This window comes from Pavona decussata, unplaced genomic scaffold (genome assembly GCF_977016875.1).
Source record: "Pavona decussata unplaced genomic scaffold, jaPavDecu1.1 SCAFFOLD_164, whole genome shotgun sequence".
Lineage (NCBI taxonomy): Eukaryota > Metazoa > Cnidaria > Anthozoa > Scleractinia > Agariciidae > Pavona > Pavona decussata.
In genome coordinates, this window is record NW_028145575.1 from 476090 (window position 1) to 501877 (window position 25788).

Here is a 25788-nt window from a genome sequence, read left to right on the forward strand (position 1 = left end):
CTTCGTTGAAAACAAAGTTCATTTCAACCCGGGTGCCATTTTTGCCGCCGACCGAGCCGTATCCCTGGAATGCTGTTACAAACTCACGGTCAAACCTAGGCACGAGAACAAAAATGTGCGCTGTTTTGTCCGCACGTGTCGGTTAAAGAGGATGAAAATGGTGATTTAAGTCCTTCATTTAGCACATATACTGCATGTATGACTTTTCTCTCCCACACGCACGGGTCTCCAGTACTCTTTACTAACTCCGCGCTAACTCAAGAGCATCTAAGTAGATATCAGCACACAGGCAAATTATCTTTAGCGCCCTTTTCTGTATGGATTCTATTCCTTCAAAAATCCATTAATACTAGTGTTATCTTCAGTTTCTTTTTACAGGTATTGTTGTAATGTAGTTACAATTTTATTTGGTATATTTGCAATTTCTTTTTTCATCTTCCCCCACCTCGATTAGTTAGCTACATGCGGGTGGATGAATTTTTTTATCAACTTATTTGCATGTGATATAATAAAGTTTTGTTGGTTATTCCAAAATGGCTTCCATTTAAATATTCTCCTGTTTGCAAAGCAGCCCTTCTTGCCTCGTTTAAGGCAAAATATTCTTTTGATTCTTGAGCTTAAGAACGAGGTAAGCAAGGCTAATTTGAATATCAACAAAAAAGGAATTTTAAAATGGTAGCCATTTTGGAATAAGGTCTATAGTAGAAGCTAGAATTCTAGGTGATATCGTGTAGGAATGACCATTGTTTGGTAGAAAATTATTTTCTTCTGTTTCATGGTACACGTATGCTGTAAATTGCCTTTAGGTATTTAAGAAAGCCTTGCAACACAGTTATAGATTTGTTTTTGGACAGCCAGATATAATGCCTGGCAATAAGGAAAGTAAAAGTTGATTTGGCGTTGAAATTTGGAGGAGCCTGGTCTCAGGCCCGGTGAAACAGCAATGTCTGCAGAGTAGCTATCGGGAATGATTTGACAGAGTTTTAGTCGCGCTGTGATGCTCTCCCAGAAGAGTGCCGTTTTGGTCAGGTCCAGAACAGCTGTTCAAATATTCGTTCGCTGCTTTATCTGTTTTGGAAAGCAAAAACTTCCAAACGCAGCGACAAAACTAAAGGAATGTTGTGAGCGTCGAGAGTAACCAACTAAAGCCAAAAAGTGTTTTTGCTGTTTGCTCAGCTTGCGTTGTTTGGGAACGGCCGCAAACTAGGAAGATTTTAAACTTGAGAAAAACGGTTAAATTAGCTGAAAACAATCTGTGTTTCCTATCGACGGATATATCTCAGCCAGAAAAATGTACCTGCGAACCTAAAATTTTGACGGAATGAACCAATTTAAAGGGGAATTATCACGCGAATTTGATGTCATTTCAAAACCCAAAATGTTTGTCTGTCAACGGAAACGTAAAATAATTGTCTATTTTTGTTATAAATTATCACCCTAGTGCAATAAAACTGTCGATTAGTACCTCTGGCCAGAGACAGAGTAGGTCAGAGTGGACTGAAACTTGAAATGTTAGGCTAACGTTTTTCAAGTTCTCGCATTTTTGTTTTCAAAATGCGCTAGAACAGATCACGAGTTGTTCCTTTCAAGAATTGAGTTGATCTCTTTCCTCGCGTTGTTCCAAAATTGTTTTGTAGCTATGTGATAGTCTTATTTCACCATTTTTAACGAAACAGGTCAAAAACCCCTAGAGACTTCCTCTTTAAAGCCGAGAGTTGCATCACTTGGCGTGCATTGACCAATGGTGGTTAAGAAGAGAAATTGAATTGCGTTGAAGTCCAATGTGCTGAAAAATTGATTATCTACAGCAAGACAAATTTCCTTCGATTACCCGTTTTTAGTACAATTTACCCCTTTGACTTAACTCTTCTTATTTTAATTTACCTTAAAGTTATCTTTGTGAAGTTGAATTTCGTTCTTTAGTGATAAAAGAGTTGACTGAGTTATTTTGGCTGTATGACTTACTGAAGAACTTGTGACCGTCTTGTTGATTTTATGATTCAAGGTCTAGGTTTTCCTACACAATTTAAAAGTGTTGTCGTCTAGTTGACAGACCATTTGTTCTTTAACAATAGCTCTTGAAATAGCCATGCTTGACAGATCTTGCTGACCATGGCTTGGGCCACCGTGAAATTTCCAGTTCTGAATTTGTTGTCAGTTTAAACTATCGTTCTTTCCATGTTCTTCGTCGCAACACCGGTGATTAGGAAGGGAACAAAAAGTTTGTAAATTAACCGCAGCAGTTCTCTTTGAAAATGTTTAGCTTAAGACTCAGCAGTCCGTAAACAAACAAACAACTCAACGCAATAAAGGCACTAATTTCTTTTATTGGTACTGGTTATGTAGTTACATAATTTGAGTTCCTTCTCGTCTCATTTTATGGCTATGATTAAACAACAGGGTTCAGGGGCACCCAACGACAACATTAAAGCAAAATAGTCAAATGCTAGCGCTGCTTCCTTCATTCCCACGTCATCAGTTTATGACCTTTTTTAAGAAAGGCAAATTTGTGTAAACTAACCCAGTTTTTGTCTGTTCGGATTCTTTAGCTGAAAGTTTGTGTTGCAGAAAATTTTAGAGAACGGAATCTTTAATAATTCCCCAACTTTTCAAGCTGCTGTTGGCAAAGAAAATGCCGGCTGGACTTTTTTAACGACAACTTTGCCCCTCCGACAACAAAAGGAATTAGTTTTTCAGCGTTGCGAAAGTTTGAGGTGACCCGGCTTTCGCTAAAGAAACGCTAGTTTTTGTTCTGACCTGGGCCCGGTTGTTCGAAAGCCGATTAACGCAAATCCCCGATTAAAAGTTAACCAAGGTTTCCAGCTCGCTCGTTAAAAATGTTTTTAAAATCTAATTTTAAGCTACTGGTAAAGAAAGTTCAATGTCAAAACTGAGGGACAAAAATATTTTTGAAAAAATTTTTATTGTTTGGTAACTAAACTCGAATCAAAGTTCTCGTTAATCTAGAGTTAGCTTAATCGGGCTTTGAACAACTGGGCCCTGACTTTAAACCGAATTTGTGAGGCGGGTAAAGCTGGTGACACACCGTTCAACATTTGTTGATCAACAAATGTTGCAGCTCCTGTTCAACAAATGTTCAACAGTGTCGTGCAGTGTTGAATGTTGAAATAGGCCGTTCAACATGCTGAACGGTGTTGAACGCAGTTGAACGAAATAGAGATGAGTTCTATTCTATTCAACAAGTTGCCACTTGTTGAACGGCGCTAACCAATCGTTTTCCAGTCTTAACTGAGCTGATGACACACGGTTCAACATTTGTTGATCAACTGCGTGTCACCAGCTTAATGCTTTTCCGAGCATATAATCCACTGAAACCAGCCATCGGGTGCCCTTAAGAAGATATATGCTCTAACGGCTATAAAGTCCTTTTTCGTTGGGATCAGACTCAATCAACTGATCAAGTCGCACCTACACCCTGTTTGAATTTTAGGCCATGTTACTTCTCAAAGCAAAGCGCTCACTTGCTATTTATGTGGATATTGCCGGGCTGATTTACTCCAGTTTTTTTACTAGTTTTTTTCTGAAGATTCAATTACATTCGAAGTATAAGGTTGCGTCCGGATTCCGGAATAAGAATAAGCGAAATACCTGCTGGATTTTCTTTTTTAGTAAATTTGGGAAGACAGTTCTGCAAAGTTTCCAGCTCTGACAAATGATAATGTTAGAGCGACTTTGTACTCCAACAACTACAAAAGCCTCTGATGAAGGATTTCTTGTCATGTTTTCCTATTCCGGAATATGGTCAATCGAACGCACCCTAAATTAGACCTATTAACTTACTTTTTAGCAACCGTTTCATAGTTATCAGAACTAACTAGATAAAATCCCGGGCCCAGTTGTTCAAAGCCCGATTAAGCTAATCCCGGATTAACGTGAACTTTGATGCGAGTTTAATTAATATTATAATTAATAAAGATTCTCCCAAAAGATTTTTGTCCTTCAGTTTTGCCATAGACTTTTCTTCAGTAACCTTTAGCTTGAAATTAGCCTTTCAAACCATTTTAAACGAGCGAGATGAAAACCTCGATTAACTTTAATCGTGGATTAGCTTTCGAACAACCGGGCCCTGATGTAAGTATGTAGAAACTAAATGCAAAAACTTTTAAGTTTTTAAGTTTTTTCTGCTTAAAACCAGACAATGGTTACTTTTTCGGATCATGATTTTACCCATACTATAAAAGTTAGCACCGCACTAAACTGAGGACGTGAAAGTTGAATGTGTGCGAATAACCAGTCCAGTTTTATGCGCACAAACAACGGACTCACCGATATTGCTGTAACTGGTAAGTCAGCCAAACCTTTTGTTTTTTTTTTTTTATTGAGAAGCTTTTTCCTCCTAAGAACATATCGTCTAACTGACTTGTCCAAACCTTTACGAACATTCTAAGAACAAAACCATGATTTCACGATGAACTCTTACTACATTTTTAAATAATGAGTAAATACTGATTAAAATAATGATGAACTCTTAACCAGGGTAACCACTCCCGAAAACAATTGGGTCGGAGGAAATAAAGTCCTAGTTGAGCCCAAGGCTAAAATACATGTGGTGGTATGGTCGTCTGCTTCTTTCGCCATTTAGGTTTTTTGATATTGTATTGAAATACTACATCACTTAAGGGGGGACTAAACGCCATTTTTCCGCCACTTGACATGGCTTTAATAGAAATATCTCGTTCACGTTTCAAGCAATCCAAAAACTCTGTCATCATCCCGTGAATCTGTGTTGTGGGGTGTTTTGTGAATTTTTGGGTGATTTTTGGGTATATTTGGGAGGAGTAGTTTTTCTAGAAGGATTGGTAAAAAGAGAAATAAGAAACATTGAAGATTTAGTGAAGTTTTAAAATAAGAATTTGTGGTTAATAATTAATAGGCGGACACCAAGTTAGTCCACTAGCAACCTGGGGTGCTCTTGTGTGGGTATCAACTGTCTGTTGGTGTTCCAAAAATCATTTTCTTTCTTCTATCTCTTCTGAAAACCTCTTCAAATTTCATTCAAATTTAGGTGTAATCCCCCCCTTAAAGGGGCGCTGTCATGGAGATTTGTTGTATTTTAATGAAAGCTACTCAATCATGTAACATAGAACCTTTTCTCTAGCATAAAATTCTTCGTAGGGCACCGGGAGGAAAATTTTAAATGACTTTTCCAATGAAGAATAAACTGTAAATCAGTTTTTAACAATTTCTCCAAAATACACAGGAAGAAGTTGAAAAAATTGACCAATTTTTTTTCGGTTGTAATACATTTCTATCCAAGCTATCGGGTGCAACAGATAGCAAAATTAATACTGGATTATGTATACTCGTAGGAAAATTGTTAGCAAAACTGTAACATTTTCATGATACAAATAAGTTTTTTCCCTATTCAAAGGCACACTAAACATCAATTGGCGACACTGCCACTTTAACTCACGGACATCTTTAACAGCGTTTTTTAAACTCAAAACACTAAAACTTAAGAACATTCAGGCCCAGCTCAATAGTCTCAGCTTAGAAATTTGTCGTTCTTATTTTATTATGAAAACGTGATACGAAATACTAATGGAATACTAATACGATGCGCTCAATATTACCTCAAGGCAATTTTTTTTTTTTTTTTTTTTACAGAAGGAAATGAAAACTGACCTTGCCACCTCAGCGAGCCCTCTTCAAGGAGATTCAGTTTTAATCTAAATGTAGATAATTTCAGGGTTTGTGTGGTTTTATCCGCAAATATTGTACGAATCTGATAACATTGAATTTATAAATTAAAATCTTTTCAATTTGGCAAAAAGTTAAAAGCGAATGTAGCCGTGTTACTCTAGAGCCAGTGTTGTCGCGTTTTACTTTAATTTCCGTATCCTGCTGTTCGATGTATTGATAAAATATTATGAAAACCGATTTTCATTCGCTAGAAGAAGAAAACCAAATTGGTCAATAAAACGACAATAGAAACTGGTTTAATAAGAAAATCGAGTGCCCCTATATGTTTTTATTATGCATGCATTCCTCTTCTGGCAGAGATAACTAGCTTCTGTTACTTTTAACTATATCGGCAGCCTTAAATTTCTTTATAGCAACAATTTGAATTTGCAAATGAAGAGTTCTTGCTAAAATGACTGTGGAGTTAACAGTTCTAAAATTCGGCACGTAGTTCAACAATATGGGAACTTTCGCAAGGCCTGTTGTTCTACAGAAAATATTACCAGAGAGAAACTTAATCCAGGCTTTTAATAAATATCTAAAATTTTACATAAGAGATTATTCGTTAATGTCACGTTCAACGTTAAAAATCGATTTCTCTATTTTCCCGTCGATTATTGTCAACGAAAGTGGCCCTTCACTGAGTGAATAGCTTTAACTAAGCGAAAGGAATATCCTAAGCTGAATTATCCGGGAATCATATGCAAATTTGAAGTTCCATATCATATTTTTCAAACAACTGAGCTACGCTTAGGCAAAAGGAGCCATACGGTGAAACCCCAAACAATGAAAGGTGGTCCACAAAATGGATTGTATTTGAAAATTATCTGAAATCCCAGTTTCGCTCAACTAATTTTCCTTTTATTAATTGTGTTAACATTTGAATGCATGAAAGTTATTAAGCTATTGAGGGCACCTTTGCATTGGAAGGAAGTCATTCTCGTTTTCTAATCTCACAAATAACACGAATACATGACCGTGAGGCCGTAGTTTTTCGATCAGTGTCGTCAAATGCTGAGAGCAAATAAAAGCCTTTTGTTTTAAAGCTTATGTACACAATGTCGCCTTTTCTTCGTCTTTAACTTATTTTATGAACCTTGGTATATTGATTTTTGCATTAAAAGAGTCAAGCGTTCCAAAAAGCGGCCTTTTTGTGGTTTAACTACAGTTGACATTTTAAATTTTAATATTCCAGCGAGGTTTAACCAAAACGGACAAAATGACAGATTGGCAGTCTATTTTACATCATCCTTAAATTGCCGTTTAAAAACTAAAAGTGGCCTTGAAATCCGTATTGATTTAATCCTGAATGCCGTTCAATAGATAGATTGGATTTCAAATCTTAGCTTCAGTACCCGGGATTAATTTCGTAGAATAAAAAATTGAATTTTAACATTTTATTTTCTTAAGAGATTTCAAATCAACCCACAAGAAAGCCTGACATTTTTTATTTCTCACAAAACGCCATGACGGAGAGGAGGATATCACAAACGATTACCACATCTTTTTTTATTATTTAGTATTTTCTCCAAGATTTCATGTCCGTGATTTCCGGCGGCCCATGATGATCGCTAGTAATTCAAATGTGACTTCGGTTTGGGGCGGAAAAAACACACATCTAACTCAATCGAACAATGGCTTTAGGCGTATGTTTCAGCAAGATATTTGACTAGCTTACACAATACTACCACATGCATGAAAATAGCACTGAAATCAAAGCATATCGCAATTCAGGGTTTTAGTTCTCAGAGGAGCCCGACCTAATTCCACATACCGCTTCGTCACCGGAGAATCGGTGACCGAAGCTTGAAGTGTGGCAGTGAAAAAGGAGAAGGAAAGCCTTCCTGAAGTCGCCCTTGAAAAACGCGTAAACCGCGGCGTTCGCCAGCGAACCAGCGGTCATAGTATACCACGAAACGAGCGAGAGTTCTGGGGGAATAAGCTCGTCTTTTTTCAAAGCATCAACTGCTGTCATGTAGAACACAGGCATCCAACTTATAACGAAGATTCCAGCGATAATCGCAAAAACTCTTGCCACGCGGGCTTCGCCAGCAACGCGTTTGCCCTCTCTCGCGGCCTCGCTAGGGTTTTCGTATTTCGCGAGCTTAGCAAGGTTCTTAACTTGGCGCCCAACCTCGCGAAAAATCTTGATGTAGGCGAACAGAATGAAGATGTAAGGAAGTATAACTCCGATTACGATGAAAAACAGGTAAACTGTGTGAGCAGTGGAGTCGTTGTCCCATAACAACGGCAACAGGCAAAGTGGAATGGGTAAAATCCACGCCATAACCAATATTTTGACAAAGTGTTTGGTCATATTGTACGAATAACGTAGCGAGTTTATGACAGCCATATAGCGGTCCAATGTCACCGCAAACAAATTGGTAACGTTCGCGAAGAGAATAAAGGAAATTAAGTAGACGTTGACAGGGTTGAATCGATCCGTGATATTCACCGGAATCAACACTGCGCCAAACAGAATGTCTGATAGAGCCAGCGACACCACAAATCCATTCGTAAAAGTCCTCAATTTACGGAAGCGGTAGACCAGAAAACAAACGAGAAGGTTTTCCAGCGTAATTAAAACGCCAAGGATGCCCAAAGGGATAGCTTCGCTGAGCGGTTTGGAAGATGGTACTGTTTGATTAGTCATTTTTTCCGCGTATAATCAATTCGTGATCGTGAAGCTCGCGCTCGCTATGTTGCCCAACGCGAGTGAAATTTTCAATTAGCTGTTGAAAGACGTGGCGTGGCGGGATCTCCCTTTAGGCGAGGAAATGTAATAATGTCTCTCAGTCACAGCACCCGATATGCGTACGTCTCAAGCAATATCACACGGCTTGCAGCATGGAAAGTTGTTCCTCTTTCTTCGTAAGCACGGTGGCTAAAAAAGATATGTACATATATCTAATTGTCAAGCCAGATGTTCTTCGTAAATTCACGATTTAGATAGACCGAGTGAATTGGCCAAATGAGGCGACAATAATGAGCTCTATTGAACGACAGCAATTCCCCTTTTAAAGTCTTCGCTCCAGTGATTCTGCCAATAGGAACTCTCTAAAGAAAACAAAAACATGTGTGAGTAGTATCATGCCAAATGTCTTTATATCTATATTAGCGAATAAGGCTGACATTGTCTATCAATTAACATTGATAACCCCTTTACCCGAGCGAGAATTCAATTCTCACTGAAAAGAAAGCCGGATAAATTATTTCGTTTTGGCGGTTATTAAAATGAATTCACTCCCATTTGACATGTACACAAAAACATCGAAAATTATCTCAACTCTTCCCTTCTGCAAAAATTTCACAGGAAAACGGTCAGACTAACGTCATGTCACCTTTTTCGTCCCGCTTACGTCAGAAAACATGTACGTATTAAATACTTGGGTGGGCGATTGTCTTCCTCTCCAATCGTCAATCTTAGAACGTTGGAAGATTTCCTTTGAAAATGATGTTCAGCTAGCGCATTACTTTTGTTTGGAAAAGGAGGACGACCGTATTAAACATTAACAAAAGAATCATGTAGTAGGTCGGGTGAAGGGTTCAAATTGAAACCAAAACACAGTAGTGCAAGGCCACTTATTGAGGCCAAAAAGGACTTGAACACACGCGTAATAAAATTCATATAAAAATGCATATAAATTTATCTACGAAAATACAAGCCAGTTAATTGTTATCTCAAACCCGAGCGTGTTTCCTATCTTAGTGGATGGAGAGCACAGGAAACGCATGCTAATTGTCTAGCTAGGTTATCGATATATTAGAATATTGTTTATCGTATAACTAGAAGATTCAACCCAACCATCATTACCTGCAGGTGTTTCGGAGAGCCACAAAAATTGTTTATATTCAGTGTGCGGTTTGTTTACGTGCCAATCGCTTGTTAATTGAATTTCGTCTTCTCGTTTCCGTCTTTTCGACGCTGTTGACTCGCTCGTAAATGGCTATACCCCGGATGTAGCCATTATCAGTCTGTTCGGCTAACAATTGGCACTTATAATCTTGCACTCTCTCCAGAAAAGAAAAATACGACCAAACACCGAGGTGATATGCTGATTTAGACTTTAACCATACCATACCACGACTTTTATTTAGACAAGATGGATTCGAAAGCTATAGCTTGTACGGTCGTAAATCTACATTGTAAATATTGAAATCAATTTTGAATAATTCACGGGAAGCAATTAATTTTCCAAAAGCGTTTACGGTAAAGCACTAGAGAAAAAAACTGCGCCATTACAACGCCATTAGGCAGCAATCAGTTATGGAAAAAAAAGCGGCTCGTCTGACAAGTTATTGGATTGTAAAATTGAGGAAAAAATTGGAAAGCTTTGGAGTAGATTTTAAAACAAAACGCTTAAATAGTGGCGTAAATTAAAGTCTCCCGTTGCTCTTCATCAGTAAATTGATCTAATTGCTTCCAAGGAAAAAGATGCTAAGGTACTTAGTTCGTGGATAATGACGGTTCGTATGTTCTCTTATCCGGTTTTTCGAGTAAACTAAAGGAAAGATGTTTTCCTACAATATTGACTTTTCTTAGATTATGATAATATAATTTCTGCGGTCCCCTCAAAACAGGACATCTTCAAAATTCTATTTTTGTTTCAAATTAGCTCTAACTTTAAATTTGTTTTCTAGGAAACAACAAAGTTCAATTAAGTCTGCTTGTGTCTCTCTCGAGATCTGTCTCTAATATGCCAGAAAGTTCGCCGGCAGGGTTTTAAAAGGAATTAAGGTCATTTTCTAGGGGTATTTCCTCTTTCTTCTGATGTCACCCCTCACGGAAGTCGTTAAAAAGACTTCTAATCTTAACTGAATGAGCTGGAAAAATTTAAGCTCTCATAATCCAACATAAGGCGATAGATTGTCGGCCTGAAAGGTTTTCTATCAAGCAAAATAAACTTAATAATTAAAATTTAATTCCACACTTGTTTGCAACCAACACGAGAAAGCCGTCATGTCAAGCTTTTTTTTTTTTTTGGGGGGGGGGGGGAGAGGGGGCTTCTCGTTAAATTCTTTACGTGATTTCTCCAAGCCTCACCTTTAGTGCATGGTCTTCAGTAGCGCCATGAACTTAAGTCTCTCGCACCATACGAAACATCTTGACTTTTCGTGATCGCATAAACATATAGCACGCGTTTAATAAATATTGATTAACTTGACAAGTATACCTAAAAAGAATTTTCTATGTAAAACAAACGAAGCCGCGCCGTGACCCCGTAATCATTTCCCATCCAAAGGAGTCTAATTGCAAATCGTGTGGCTGTTTATGAAGAGCGAATAAAAGCTGCAAATTCTTGAAACAGGACTTGTTTGTTGAGTATTGTCAATAGTTTTATATGGCACTCCATTCGAACGACAGTTCTCAAGACACGAAAGGATAGATTCGTTAAAATCCACGAGGTTATGGCTTTGGATGAAAATCACAATATTAGCTGATAGTTTCTATCTCGGCACAGATATCTTGTAAAACGTTTTAACAAATGCAAATAAGTTTTTTTGAAATACCTCCGCAGTTGATTTTGCCACTTAAAACTTTAAGCAAAATACTGATAAGAGAGGTGCAAAATCAGCTACTGCTATCACGGATAACCGTAAGGCTTTTAATTTCCCTTTGTTCTCTGCTTTTCTTTATTCAGTGTGTTGATGTAGTTTTTTTTTTTTTTTTTTTTTTTTTGTGCGAGTTTCAACTTTGGTGAACCTAGACGGGTCAAAGCGACTGAAACCCCAGTGTAAATTGACAGGGGTGATCAACTCACCTTTTACGGGTTCAAAGTCCTACATTGGCACCACTTAGGGCGTTTAAATCTGCCATGATTCCCTTTACCTCGATGCCTTTTAGAGCAGAAACAAGCAAAAATAGAAACAGAAAATTTCAAGGGTGAAAATGAAGTACGTAAATCTTTGTTATGGTACCAGTTCAGGAATTCTTAATAATTTCCGAAGAGCACTGTCACCAATTTTAAATGGGAGGCCCCAACTTTCGCATAAATATAAGTAAGTGCGAAAATATAGCGGAATAATAAACTAATTACGAGTAGTTGTTTCGTCAAAGGCTGCCAGTCTGATAACCACAAGCTCATTTCTTTAAAAATGTTTTGACAAGAGGACGTTTTTTAGCTTTGAATAAGCAATCATGTCTCCACAAATAGACCACAATTTGTGAATGTAATATGTCCTCATATCATTTGGTTGAGACGCAGTTGAAGCCAATTGAAATGGTTCAAAACACAATATACCTTATCTTTAGTCCATTGTAGAGGCCAAACACTCACTCATATTTCGGTCGTTGATACGGAATGTCAAAAAGAGTTATCAGAATAGATATCTTCAGAAATATTTCTTATTTCATCAAGATTGTATGTCGCTCTCTTTTGAGACATAAAATATTATATAGACCAAGAATAAAGGAAATTTAACTGAATAATTTAATAGAAAAATAATGAAGTTTTAGGAATAGAATAATAATTCGATGATAGAAAGAAGTTGGATTTAGGGGAATTTAAACGGAAATACCGATTGGCTGTCAGTGATTGTTTCGACCAAAACAAAATGCAATTTCGCCCGAGACTAAATGCAATGATATAATTTTTTTAGAAAATGGATAATAAAGTTATCAAATTCTCACTTCCTCGATAACTTTGGTGGACTTGATAAGATTGAACACTCTAAACTGTGGATTTGTCCATTAACGCGGCAATGATCGTCACCGCGATAGAAAAAGCCTGACGTCGTTATCTTTTCAGAACACGTACACTAAATATTTAGACGCACGCAGTGTAGATATAACTTCCAATTCCTATATTAGAGAAGATTTTAAACTATTCTGCGGTAGCTTCTTCCTGATCTTACAGTTGTGTTACTCTGAAGAGCAATTGTGTAATTAAATGGCGACAGAATTTCACATTTACTGGCTTAATATCTAATAAGCTACTTCACCCCGCTCAGTGCCGGGTTACGCGTAAATGCTCTGAATTATAATTTTCTGACGATAAACATCGGACACTGAGAACTTTCAGAAAATGTTTTCACACGTTTTTGACATTTTTCTTGAAATTTCGGATGTAAACACTCTGACAGTAGACTGAGAGTGTTTGTAAATAATGTATTGTGTAGCAAACGCAGCTCTCAGGTTTAGATAGTTCAATTGATTTGATCCGGCACAAAAAAACTGCAAGGCTGATATTTTGAGAGTAAAACAGGACAAAACAACGAACCTTCTCAGTGTTCACCGTTTACAAAACAAAGAATGCTAAGGCCTAACGGCCGAGGCTGTACTTAACCCTTGTACGAAAGGAGTCGGCTTGCACTTTCGTAATACCAACATCGGCTAGTAAATTCGGGAATAAAATTCCGTTTCTTAAAATTTTCAGCTAAAGCATCGGAACAGATTAATCTGTATTAGCTTGCACTAAAATAGAAAGGAACGCAGCCTCTGGAAACGAGATTGACGACAGCCTGGTAACTAGCGATCGCTGCGGATGTCAGTGCAAGTGTGATTCTCGATCCCAGTTCTCGGGCCTTTGATTGGCTGCGCAGCTATATGAAATGGCAATCGGGAAAATCGAAAGGCAAAAGAACTCGAGGGAATATCACTTTTCAGGGAAGAAAAAAAAGACAAAAAGACTCGATTTCTAACGGAGAAATGCATAACAAAGAATATTAAACCAAACACTAAAAAAAGTTAGTTAATGAAAGTGTGTTCAATATCCATATCAAATAAAGTATTTACAAGCATTTAAATTTTGTTTTTGACTTCTAATCTGACGGACCTAGGATGCTGAATAAATTTTTTTCCTCTTTATTAAACGAACGTTGCAAGGAAAAGAAACAGCCGGTGAAAAGACCAACAATTGTCTCACAGACTAAGAAAAAGAAATGCCGACAATAGACTGCTGCGTTTTTTGCCGACAACTTAAGCAATTTTCTGCTTTTCAAAAGGAAAACTGTTTTATTATCGCTAACTATTATCGGATAATATTGGCAACCGTTTATGGTTGACAGCTGAATATTCTGTCGAGACTCTAAATTATATCCTTATACACAGAGAAAACTTACTGACCCAAAATAAGCACCATGCCGCTTTTGTGTTTAATAACTTGAAAAGAGGCACCTTAAAAAATTCTTGAAAAATCAACAGGTCTAGCCGTCCTCAGCGTCCTGGCGCTTTAATACTTTAAAGCTAAAATTGTAAGGGATTATTTTATTAGAGAACTCGCATCAGGATTGGAACATGTACAAAAAATCGAACTTCCTAATCGATCCTACTGCTAAAGAGAAATGTTTCGTTTTTTGTCAGTTTTAATCTGCACGCAACAGTCAACTGCGGCAGCACTCTACGTTGTTTTCATCTATTTGACTTTATTTTTTTATATTTATGATCAATTTGAAATTTAAATCCACGGAAATACGATTTCCTTGACGCGCTTTAGCCTGCGCGAACGGAGGCCTCTATCGGCTTTTGTTTCGGATAAAACAATAATAATAATAATAATAATAATAATAATAATAATAATAATAATAATAATAATAATAATAATAATAACTACTTATATAGCGCTTATCCAGTTCTGTTCTAAGCGCTTTACAAAGTAAAAATCATATTTGTTTAAAATAATTCGAAAAAAGAAATAGCTAACAAAAGCTGATAAAGGCATCTGCTCTTGCAGACTGAGCGGAATGGAAGTTGTTTTAAAACAGTCTACAAATCTCTTGGACGCCACATGACGCATCACGCCTCTTATGCCGTTTTCTGTGCTAACTATAAATATCAGTGAATTAGACATATGGTGAATAGATTTGTTTAATTGATTAAAAAATTTTGAGACTCTAATTTTGACTTTTAATTTTGAGGCTTGTATTTTGTCTTTGCGCTGCCAGAAACGGTCGCCGCGAATTACGTTGAATTATGTTGAGCGGCGTGCTTTGTGCGTCCCTTCTGCGCCCCATGTGCCGATCAATTCAAGCCAGTGAATTTGCAATTTTAGCATCCCCTCTGGGTATTACACAAGCACTCCGATGGTCAACACGGATTCTAATTTTCAACAGTTTTGAGCTGATTCCCCTGGTCGTGTGCCGAGTATTAGGTTTTGGCAGCGTTGCTACGGGAGATTGGAACGCCGGGGGGGGAGGCATATCTCTTAGAATTTTTGTTTGGGCGGTGTGCAGCTCGGTCCTCCAAACTCAGGCAGACCCAGACCCTGTTTCAGACCAAAACATGTAATTTTCGGTACCCTTTCTCAGGCCTGACCTCCAAAATTCATACCTGTTTCTGTAAAATCCACGCCAATTTTCAGACCAAAGTGGCTAAAAACGCCATTAGCCTGTGGACAGGCTCCCAAGTTGGGTATAGGGCGAAATGAAAAATCGGCAAGCCGGCGAGCGGAGCGCGGTATGGGGGCGAGAATGAAATTCTCTCCGTCCCTTCCTTTCTCTTCCCCCTTCCCCCTCGCAGAGCTCGATTTTTGCCTTCACCCTATACCCTACTTGGGAACCTGTTCACAGGCTAAAAACCATACCCTCTGGGGCCACACATACAATACAGCTTGTATAGGGGAGTACCCCCCGGGCATGGAACATATCGTTGCTCAGAAAATGTTGTTACACGAAATGCCTTTCGCATCTCACTCATGCAAGGTATACCTTGGAATGAATTGATTGATAGAAAGGAGCCGTTGTTCCGTTTAGTTAGTTTTCATTCGCCATCTGCCGGGCTCTGCAGACAGCAAATATCAAAGAATGAAAGGTCTCGACTTTCTACACGTTACATATGTGGCAACTGACTTGGCAATTCAAGATATTCAGAAAAATAAAAATCATTACTTACACCCTTTTTTATGGAGAGGTTTAGAATTACCTTTACGGCAGACAGCAGAAATGACCGCGTGACCATGTTTATCCTATATTTGCCGCTCGCTGTTTTCGGTTTCCCGAAAGGTCAGAATTATTTTGTAGTATTCTCATCTGTATGCTATTTTTCCAAGAAAACGTGAACGCGAATCTCTCGTTTGTCGTTTGACGTAAACGCAATTTTAAATCTCTCTAATACTTTTTCAAAATACTACAGACCTTTTGCAGGAACCATCCCCACTGTACTCCGCCATACAAAAATATATTAACTTGACACTTTCGGTTCAAATTCATCACACCACCACCAATGCAAAGGATAAATCACCTCTCTCCCTCCCTATGAAAGGCCTTTCGCGTCAAATTCCTGGGGGGGGGGGGGAGGGAGAGGTGGGATGTTGAAGATTTGCATTGATCGGCGCCGTTAGATTGATGCTGACTTTGAAAGAAAAACTTTAAAAAAAAGACCTTCGTAACATCTTTTCGTTCGAAAAAGTCATCGAACTTTATCGGTTTCCGATGGACAGGAAACCTGTCACAAGCAAAGGAAAAAGCCTGAATTATACAAATGTCGTATTTCCTCAGGCAAGAGTCTTCCGCACTTATTTGGAATTTCATGTTTTTCACTGTTCTCACCTCTAGTATTCATTACCCGCGGCAGCAAATGTATGAACGGCCGTTACCACCAAAAATACATGAATTTCAAACGATATATACAGACAAGCAGGTATTAAGAAAGAGATGGATCAAGCCGTCTAGGCACAGCCAAAAAAATCAATCAAGAAACAGACAAGAAAAATTTATGCAAGCAGAAAAACTCCCAAACCACCAATGACTGTTCTTATGTAGTGCCTGCATTAGGGATCAGTTATTACTGAAACCAGAAGCATATGCTTCTGCTGAAAGTCATTATCGCGTAGACTGAATAAGAGGTTTTTTTCTCGGCGAGCAATGTAACATTTATCTCCTAATATACCGATCGTTAGTCCAAACCGATATACCTTTAATTTGTTGCTGATTAAAATTCGTTAGTTGTTTCAGATGCACACTTACATTTTAATTTACCTCATTCTTACTGTCACGAGAATGTGACAAAAGGACCGCATCATGACAAAGTCAACCTTAATTGTTCATCAAGACGAATTTTCTCAGTGTAAGTTACTGGCTCGATAACCTCAGCGTAATTTTATATCCCAACGAGTGTATACTTTAGCCAAGTACGCTACATTTATAAAACAGCCATACAATATTAATAAATCAGTTACACAAATGAAAATGTGAATTAGAGTATATTTAAAGCTGTAAGCAGACCACGAAGTTTTAATCAATCAACCAGCTTTGATAACCCTAAACAACGCAATTATCAGAGATTTCGCTGTTCGATTGCGTTCAATCAACGAACTTGAGTCCGATTACTGAACGTTCGATTGGCTACGCTGGGGGTGCTAGCCGCCATTACACTTGCAGACAGGCTGAGTTTTATGACACATGCAAGCAGGGTTAAATATGGTGTAATGATTAGCTAGATGTGGAAATATCAAGAACGCAGTTGACCCAATTAACACGGCCCTAATCATATGCAGACTAGCATCGAAGTGAACAAGTTAATCAGTATTCTATAGTACCCTAAGATATTTCGCGCATCGCTAAACCATTTCATGTTACGCTGTATGTAGCATTTCAGCCCTCTGTGATTTCATACAGTGCGTTGTTTGAACAACGAGAGCTAGTCCATTCTCGTTTTGACTGTTCTTATACATTGCAAATGAAGGATGAGCTATTCGCACTTTGACTCGATTGTTTAACTATTTTTCCACTTCGATATAAGTTGTTCAGTGGTTTGTTTGTCTTTTGGCTACGGATCGTTTCGTTTTACACTTTTCCATTCCAGTAAAGAAAGTTGAACAGTTTGTACTTTGGCTATACCACTTTTTAATTCTCTGTGCTATTTCGTAATGGACACATCTCTTGTCTGTCTGTATCGTTTGAATTCATGTAATTTTGGTAGTAAAGGTCGCCATACAGGCTTAGGACTCCAGGGCTCCGGCCTTATAAATGCAGGGCTCCTGGGCTCCAAGGCGAAAATTTCAGGGCTCTAGGGCTCCACATCATCTGCTTTAGGGCTGACAAATGTGCTAATTTCCTGCTAGTACCCAGGCTTTCCGATCCCTTTACGTTCGATCACTCACCTTGGCGGACAATCAGTTTCGCGACACCGATTCAAGGCACTTGAATTCCGCAAAAAATACATGAACATTTAATTAGTGACACACGAGAGAACAAATTTGCATTTGTTTATAAGAACCATACCGTACAGTAAGAGAACAAAATTTACAATTGCGTTCAAATAAAAGCAACTTTCTATGACCATTGACTCCATGGTGTGGACTAATAGCATCTGAGAAAGTTTTATAGTACAGGATGTCAGCTTGTTACTTAAAACAAATTCAGACCTTCTTTCCAGTGTGACAGCTGTCCTTTGCTGTTAAATCAGGTCGAATTCTGTTTTAAAATTGAGACGGTTGAGTTTTCCACCGGCACTTTCATTAACTTGTTCTTTTCCTTCATTGGTCAATCATGATCGAGAGAGACCTCAGTGGGCGAAGAAGCCGCTCAAAAGTGATTCAAACGGGTCTGTGAACAAGGGCTATTTAAGGTAAATGACATTTCGCTTGCTGCCCACCTGCCGATAACGAGGCAGGGGCATATCCAAGGAGAAAATTGAAGTAAAAATACTTCATTTACTGCTGTCTTCTGTGTTCCCAGATGGTCGTTTTCTGCCCTTCTAAAGACATGTTTGTGTTAGCTAATACTGATACAGTGTGATCTGCAGCTTTAGCTGAAGCTGCGGAAAGTTTTAGCGGAAATGGAATTTTACTGGCCCAGAATTTATGCACTGTTATTGGTTTAACGATGATGTTTGCTTACCTTTTTCGCATTTTTAATGACATATTTGCTCCTACGAAAGCGAAAGTAATAAGCTTTCTAGTAGGTTACGAAATTTTGAACATTTTTTTGCCGAAGAAACTGTAGATTTTCTTTAATTAAGTACTAAATCCGGATTTCTGAGGCGATCAGTGCGTTGAGGTGTACAATACACTGCTCGATAACAACAGATTTCCACCGAAATGAACGGTTGGGTGCGGCCCCTGACGAGACGCATTGCCAAAGCTGTTTCCCATATCTCAGCAAAACGTTTTAATCAAACAGTGGTGAAAAAGCTAAAGAACATATTGGCCGTTTCTCGTTAAGACAAGAAGCACTAATTAACACAAACAAAACATTTGTTATATTGCCTTGTGTTCTTAAGGAAAGTTAAATCAACAACTCTTGCCTACTGTTTCATCGAAGGCTCCAGAGGCACAAAAAAAAAAAAAATGGTGAAAGCGACCGAGTGCTGTCATTTGGTCTGTCATTGACTTCTCGGTGTGTAGAACCTCTAGTCATGTCTTATGAATCGTTCGCCCTCGCTGATGATCAATTTCCTCAAGTGTGACCATTCAAATGAAAGTCACGAAGCAGTAAATTAAATTTCTTATGGTACACCTTTACTAATGCATTAATTTATTTTAAATACTTAGTAATGATTCAAGCAATATTACCATTACCTTGGTTTTCAACTCGAGTCCTCGAAAAAGTGAGCAGTCTTTACACACAGAACACTCGTCAGTGAAATTATTATTTTGGTGGACGCTATCTATTGCCTGTCGCCTGCCGAGAGGACGAAGACGGGGTGTATCATGCAAATATAATTAGGAAACCCACTCAAATAATGTCGTTGATGTTATCTATCTGACAAGCCTGCCTTTCCTATTGGCTGAACTAACAGATACCCTGAGGAGGGGGGCATCAGTTCACGCTAGAATAGCCCCCAGCGTACACAGAGCACGTTGTCGTGGAGGGCATTGATGGTTAAATTCAAGGACGACGAAGAGGTGTATCAGCGTTCAAAAGATCTGAGGACGGGGATGGCAGGCGGAACCTAATGAAAGCCTTTTGTGCCACTTGGAATGAAGGGGATGAATGAGTGAGCGTTTACAAAACCGCAACTCTTATGTCCATGATGATCTAATCAGATGGCTATCAGCCAAATTATTTCTGCCACCTGGCATGTTCAAACAAGGTCATTAACAATTAATTAGTAAGACTTCATGCTTGGGGGCAACTAAGCGATGGAGTAGCATTCCATGTGGGGGGGGGGGGGAGGGGAGGGGTAGTAGTAACATAGGACCTGTTGTGCCTACCCATCTTGATAAAATAACTATGTACAGAGATAGTTCTTACGGAATTTAAGCTAATAACCACCTCAACGGCTAATATCTGCTATTTTAGTGGCATGTAGTTACATTTAGTCAGTATTCTTATAATACATCTCAGTTTCTTTGTGGGTATTTTGATTTCAGTATTACTCTTTTTAATCAAAGCTCATTAAACCAGCTTTAGCCAAATACATGCACCTAAATAGGCAAATAAATAAATGAATGATAAATGAACAGAATACTCACTTATCGTGAAACCGAAGCTGTGGCCAAGTCTGCATCAGGGAAAAAGGACTCGCCGGTACGCAAACCTCCACGCCTTGCCAGCTTTGAAAGAGTTTATGGATCTAGAGTCTCACTGACTGACACTATACTCAAGGGAGCTACCGTAATAACGTCAGCTGGGATAACGGAATCGAAATTATGACCGCGGTCAGAAACTACAATTAATCAATTAATCAATCGAGCACTTTATTTCAACACGATAAGAGAAATCAGCAGAGCTGGTGGGGTCGTGCATAAAACAAATGAGAATTACTAAAACATCAATGCAACAGGAGATAAATACAGCAGCGGACCTCAGAGGGTCTGAATGGGTGTACCTCGATAACGCTGAACACTTAATTTTTTGGTTCTGTTACATAAAACAGTTAAATTTTAGGTATTTTAACACTAACAGAAAAAAATTCACTGTAACAGTAAATTTTAGCCAGAAAGAAACAAAAGGGCTTCAAAAACGCCAATATTATTTTGTTTGGTATACCGAGAAGTTTTCAGCCATTTTCCGACGATTTCCGATCACTTCGGAAGATTTCCGTAAACGACCGAAGATTCTCGAAGACTGCCGAAGATTTCCAAAGACTACCGAAGATGTCCGAGGAGAAATCTGAGAATTTTCGACTATATTTCGTCGTTATATTCACATGTGAAAGATATATTTTTTTTACAGTGTAAAGATAAGATTTTTTTCAGTGAGAGAAATCCTTATAATTTACTCTAATTTATATAATAACAGGACATTATTTATCATTAAAATAGGATAAAATGCTCAACAAAAATGACAGATTAATGTTATTCCTTCCTTGTCAAAAAGCTCATGGAAATGTGCAACACCTGATCACCCAGATGTTCCTACAAATCAAGGCGAAAATGAGCGCGGATGGCACGACCTGATCTGCTGACCGTTATGTCAGATGGGCTCTTGGTACGACATTGGTCCCCAGTACTCCCCAGGTTTCCAAAAATACTGTTGCGCATGGGTCGATAGACTGCAAGCAGTCCCTTTCTGGTCAGTCGAGAGGGTGCGCTCATAGCGCAGCAAGACTGGAGCGAGGAGAAATAAACGAGCCCCCCTCCGCTCGTTTGCTCCAGTTTTTTCGCGCTCGGCTATTTCGCGCGACCTCTCGACTATCCAGAAAGGGACTGCTTGCAGTCTAATGGGTCGATAAAAGAGACCACAGCCCCTTTGAGCACAGGCTCAAAAGTTCATGAACCGATTTTCGAAGAGCAAATAAGAATTTACAATGGTAAAAGACTATGGATTTTCACAAAAAACCCCTCCAAACACTTAACAGTATTTTCTTCGGAAACAGTAAACTTTAAAAAATTGGCCAATTTAACAACAAACACTAAAAATTGCCTGTATACTGTTTACACTAAAAATTGTAGGCAAATAACACTAAACCCCATTCAGACCCTCCTCAAAGGGAAACGTTTCTCTCCTAAATAATGAGGGTCGAATTTCACCTGTCAGAAAAGACTATCGTCTTCAAAATAGGGACGCGTAACCAATAAAAACGTTGCTAGTTATACGTCAAGTGACTGTCCAGGAAAACAAACAAAACTCTTATTTATCATTTTTCGAGTTTTTTTGAATTTTTGAAAATAGCGTCATCGCTCTTGATATTGACAGCCAGAACAAAAACAAATAACAAGCTCGGGGAAAACGCCAGAAGTCTTAACGATGCTATTTACCAAGTAGCTTTCGCCCAAGATATGTTCATTTTGCACAGACTACCATGGCAAAATCACCTGAATTCCAAAATTACATCCTAACAATTTTGACCCGTCCTTTATCTTTTTATTTTATGACCCCCCTAGTTTTCCAATTTTACTTAAATGACACCCCCCATCAAAAGAGTTTTTTGGGGGGTGAATTCCCCCTTTCCCCCCCCCCCCCCCCCACCTCTCCGAAAAAAGTTACACCCTGGGCTCCTGGTTACACCTGGTACGTTTTGATACGTTTTGAACTTCTACTTTCCACTTAAAATGATTACAAGCTTTGATATGTGCTTGCTATGAAAGCTGTTGTTTTTGGCAAATCTCATCTCATCTCAAAACAATGAAAAGTCAATTTTGGATCTCCTAGTTATCGCTCGTCTTGAGCGTTTTGTAACTGTCGAAAATCAAAGGACAAAAAGCGCAAACGCTTTGAAAACAACTTCCGACGCCTATATCAGATCTGCGTTGCAAATCCCCTTGCCAACGAGCTTCCCCATTGTCTTCTCATGCCTCCCTTCCCTCATAATCCCTGAAGCCTGCATAGAGGTGGAAGATGTGGCAACGCTGCTGTTTAGACAGGATGCACCATTCATTGCTTATCTTTTGCAAGCAAACGTTATTTTAGCAATGCGGCAGGAAGCAGGATGTTCATCAATCTTGAGCCGGACATTAGGAAAAGGATATACTGCATCCTGCATCTAGACGATTATCACTCGGAAGACACTAGAGAAGAAGAAGAGACGCAACAATACTTCAGTGATTTGTACGAGAAAGCGGACAACATCTCACGAATTAAACAGCCTTTTACTATTAAAGCATTGTTATTTATACTTAGTTTTTCGAAATAAACGTTGTTAAGGAGTTGATCGTTACTTTGGAACTGTTTTAGTATGTAATAGATGTTTGTATTTCGTGAATAAACCAGAATAATTTCTCATCAATATTGTCAAAATTTCGTCCCACTTCTTTATTTATCTCAGAATTTTACCCGACCCCCCGCCCCCTATCCCATAAAAAAATTAGTCGGCTTGTTCAGTCTTCCCAAAACAAGGTGAGATGCTCGAAATAGTAGAGACGCGAACGACTTTGTACATGCTAAAAGACTTCGACTTAATTTAGTGTTTGTATAAATTTACATGTACAATTTAATTTCTTGGCGCCGCAGGTAGCAATCTAATCTAAGCGGGCCAGGATGACAAAAAGTAAGTAAGAAGGCAGACTGAGCTATAATAAATATCAAAGATACAAGAATAAGGAAAGGCTTTTGGGAGGACTGTACAGGCCCGCAAATGATCCCCGGACCGGAAATGATCCCCGGACGGGAAATGATCCCCAGATTGGACCGCAAATGATCCCCGATCGCCTCATCATAAATATAGAATGGAATGGACTCAAATTTGGACAGTGGATTTCAACTTTATAGAATTCATTTTTTTATAACACCAGTCGTTATATTTAAACTGTCTGCATGCAAATTTCACAGCTTCAAAAATTATAATATAGCAAGACAGTAAAACAGAACAATTTACCTATAAACTGTAACATGTATGTATATGATTTACTTATAGACCTTATACCATTACAATGCCTAAAATGTGCAAGAATTGTACGAAACTCTTCTAAATTAAAAAATTAAAGAACGGGTCAGTTAAGACTTTCGCTAGATTTTTTTTTTTTGTTGTTTTGTTTTTCGTAAAAGGAAGGAGAATCGGTCAATGCGCTTCAGATGGCGGTCAAATCTTGGCCACTATCGTCGCCTTTGTTCGTAATCGGATCTTAGTCTTAAGCATAACTTTTTATCCTCGGTCGTCCAATATGTTATCGTGTAATATGTTGATATTGTCTTCCGGTTTCGTTTTGCCGCTGATTGGACTCCCAGTCTTTCTTTAAATATTTTTTACATGACACACTGTCGTAGGCATAGACCTGCAGAAGACCATTGTCCCCTTATAGACGCTTGGGAATAGCTGTCAATTTTTCCGCTTTTTAGGCAAATTTGATCTTCAGTAATTCGCCCTTCTCCATACTTCAATTTTAATTCTTCGAGTACATCTGTTACTTTTGCGTCCATTTGCTGGAGGCTATGGAAGTTTCTTTGATAGGCTTCATGGCTCACGAAAGGAATGCTGTCGAAATCGGCTTCTTCTTGTCTATGGTTATTTCGGTAGATTATAGATAAGCCTTCTCCTCAGCTAGACACCGAAGCAACCGGAATATCGAAAATGTTCACCAGACCTGTTAAGGCAACATAATCACCTCACTCGGGGGTAATGGACATCCGTCGAAGGTGCGTGTTCCACCCACTATGATCCACGAATTCTCTAAAGTGAATATGCGTTCGGGATGGGAGTGGCTGGGTTACTTCGGGGAAAGCTCACTACATCAGTGCGTACGAAATTGTGGTACTCTCTGAAGAGGCTTTCCCATTCGAGTAAGTTGGCCTGTTCTAGTTAAGTATTTTTTAGTTGCACTGTCAAAATTTGTTTCGTATTGTTCGCCCTATTTGAAAACTGATGACGAATTTCGTACAATTCGTGCGTTGTAATGGTGTACGTAAATTATGTACACAGTCATGTATGTTCCAGTTTATAACTAAATTGTTCTGTTGCACTGAGCTACTACATTATAATTTTTAAAGCTGTGAAATTTGCATGCAGATAGTTTAATATAACTGACTAAAATTTTTAAATATATTGACTGGTGTTATTAAGGGAAAAAAAATTGTTGTTTATAAAGTTGAAATCCACTGTCCAGATTTGAGTCCATTCCATTCTATATTTATGATGAGGCGATCGGGGATCATTTGCGGTCCAATCTGGGGATCATTTCCCGTCCGGGGATCATTTGCGGTTCAATTTGGGGATCATTTCCGGTCCGGGGATCATTTGCGGGCCTGTACAGGACTAAAATAATGAAGAACGTTTTGAGCTTCTTTCCAGAAAGAAACCTCTGTAGGTTGATTTGCGGTCAGAAACACGTTATCAATGTTTTGAATCATTAATGTTTTGAAATCAAAATTACGTCAAGACGGAAGTTAGTTGTGACGTCAGTTTAGACGGAAATTTTAAAAAGTGAAAAAGACTATAAAGTGAGTATATTTTGGCAAGAGAGGATGAGGTTGGGAAAACCAGATGAAAGGAATCTTTGAGAGCCAAAAGTCAACCTTGTTCCCAGGATCTCTCTTCTTCCCGCCCCAGCGAGAGAGAGAGAGAGACCCTGGGTGAAGCTGGTCACGTGGCACCCAAAATCTGGGTGCTTGACACAATTAGCCGTTAGGGAGGGGTAGTGAAGTATGCAGTTGTTGCTTTCTCAGAAGGACGGAGAAGTCAGCTACGAACTCTACGCCAACAAGCGATTTTACAACCAAGCATTTCTACATCGCACACTCACTTGAGACCTGGAAGAGGTTCACGTTTCTTCCACTCAGGTAGAATTATTTTAAAAACAGTCGTTTCGGGAAACCGACAGACGATGGGGGATGCTTGAGTCAAAAACTATAAACAGGCATAGTGATTAGAACAGAAGTATCGCTGGCTTTACGCCTTTTAACAGAGCTCCAAATGGGGTGAAATGGGAAAGAAGATCAATTTTAGTATTGCCGAATGGAACACCAAGAATTTTCGGCAATAGAATGTGAGCAGGCGAAGTGCTCAGAAATACCAACGGACTGAAGCAAGCCGCGTGTGAATATAATTCAAAGGTACTTTTCATCTTAGTTTATTCCCTATGTCCTTGACTTTAAGACGTAGTTAAACGAAAAATATTGAGCTCAGAGCGCTGATTGTGATCGAAAACAATGTATTTATTCACGGGAAATCGGTGTCCAAATATATATTCAATATTGTGCTTCGCGAATTACATGTAAATAAACAGAATACTGAACAAGAAGAATGTATTTGTATTTTCTTGAGTGATGAATTATTAATAATGCTGTTACTGAAAGAATTTTTTATGAACTACATTTCATTTTATAGAG

General features: G+C 38.6%; 1 protein-coding gene across 7 annotated transcripts; it reads right to left on the reverse strand.

The window, feature by feature from the left end:
• Positions 1 to 7128: 7128 nt before the first annotated feature.
• On the reverse strand, positions 7129 to 19712 carry LOC146464359 (octopamine receptor beta-2R-like). Of its 7 annotated transcripts, XM_085129831.1 has the most exons (3): positions 19386 to 19712; positions 19161 to 19263; positions 7129 to 8760 (listed from the first exon to the last, which is right to left on the reverse strand). In XM_085129831.1, the coding sequence occupies exon 3, from the start codon at positions 8354 to 8356 to the stop codon at positions 7442 to 7444; it is 915 nt and encodes a 304-aa protein (XP_084985957.1). In that variant the 5' UTR covers positions 8357 to 8760; positions 19161 to 19263; positions 19386 to 19712; the 3' UTR covers positions 7129 to 7441. The 7 variants fall into 7 exon arrangements, with proteins under 7 accessions (XP_084985957.1, XP_084985956.1, XP_084985958.1 ...); XM_085129830.1 differs by having other exon boundaries at positions 19161 to 19712; XM_085129832.1 differs by lacking the exons at positions 19161 to 19263; positions 19386 to 19712 and adding an exon at positions 11466 to 11747.
• Positions 19713 to 25788: the final 6076 nt, after the last annotated feature.

Excerpts from the sequence above, each read along its gene's own strand:
- LOC146464359 (XM_085129831.1), bottom strand. The coding sequence starts at position 8,356 with ATGACTAATCAAACAGTACCATCTTCCAAACCGCTCAGCGAAGCTATC.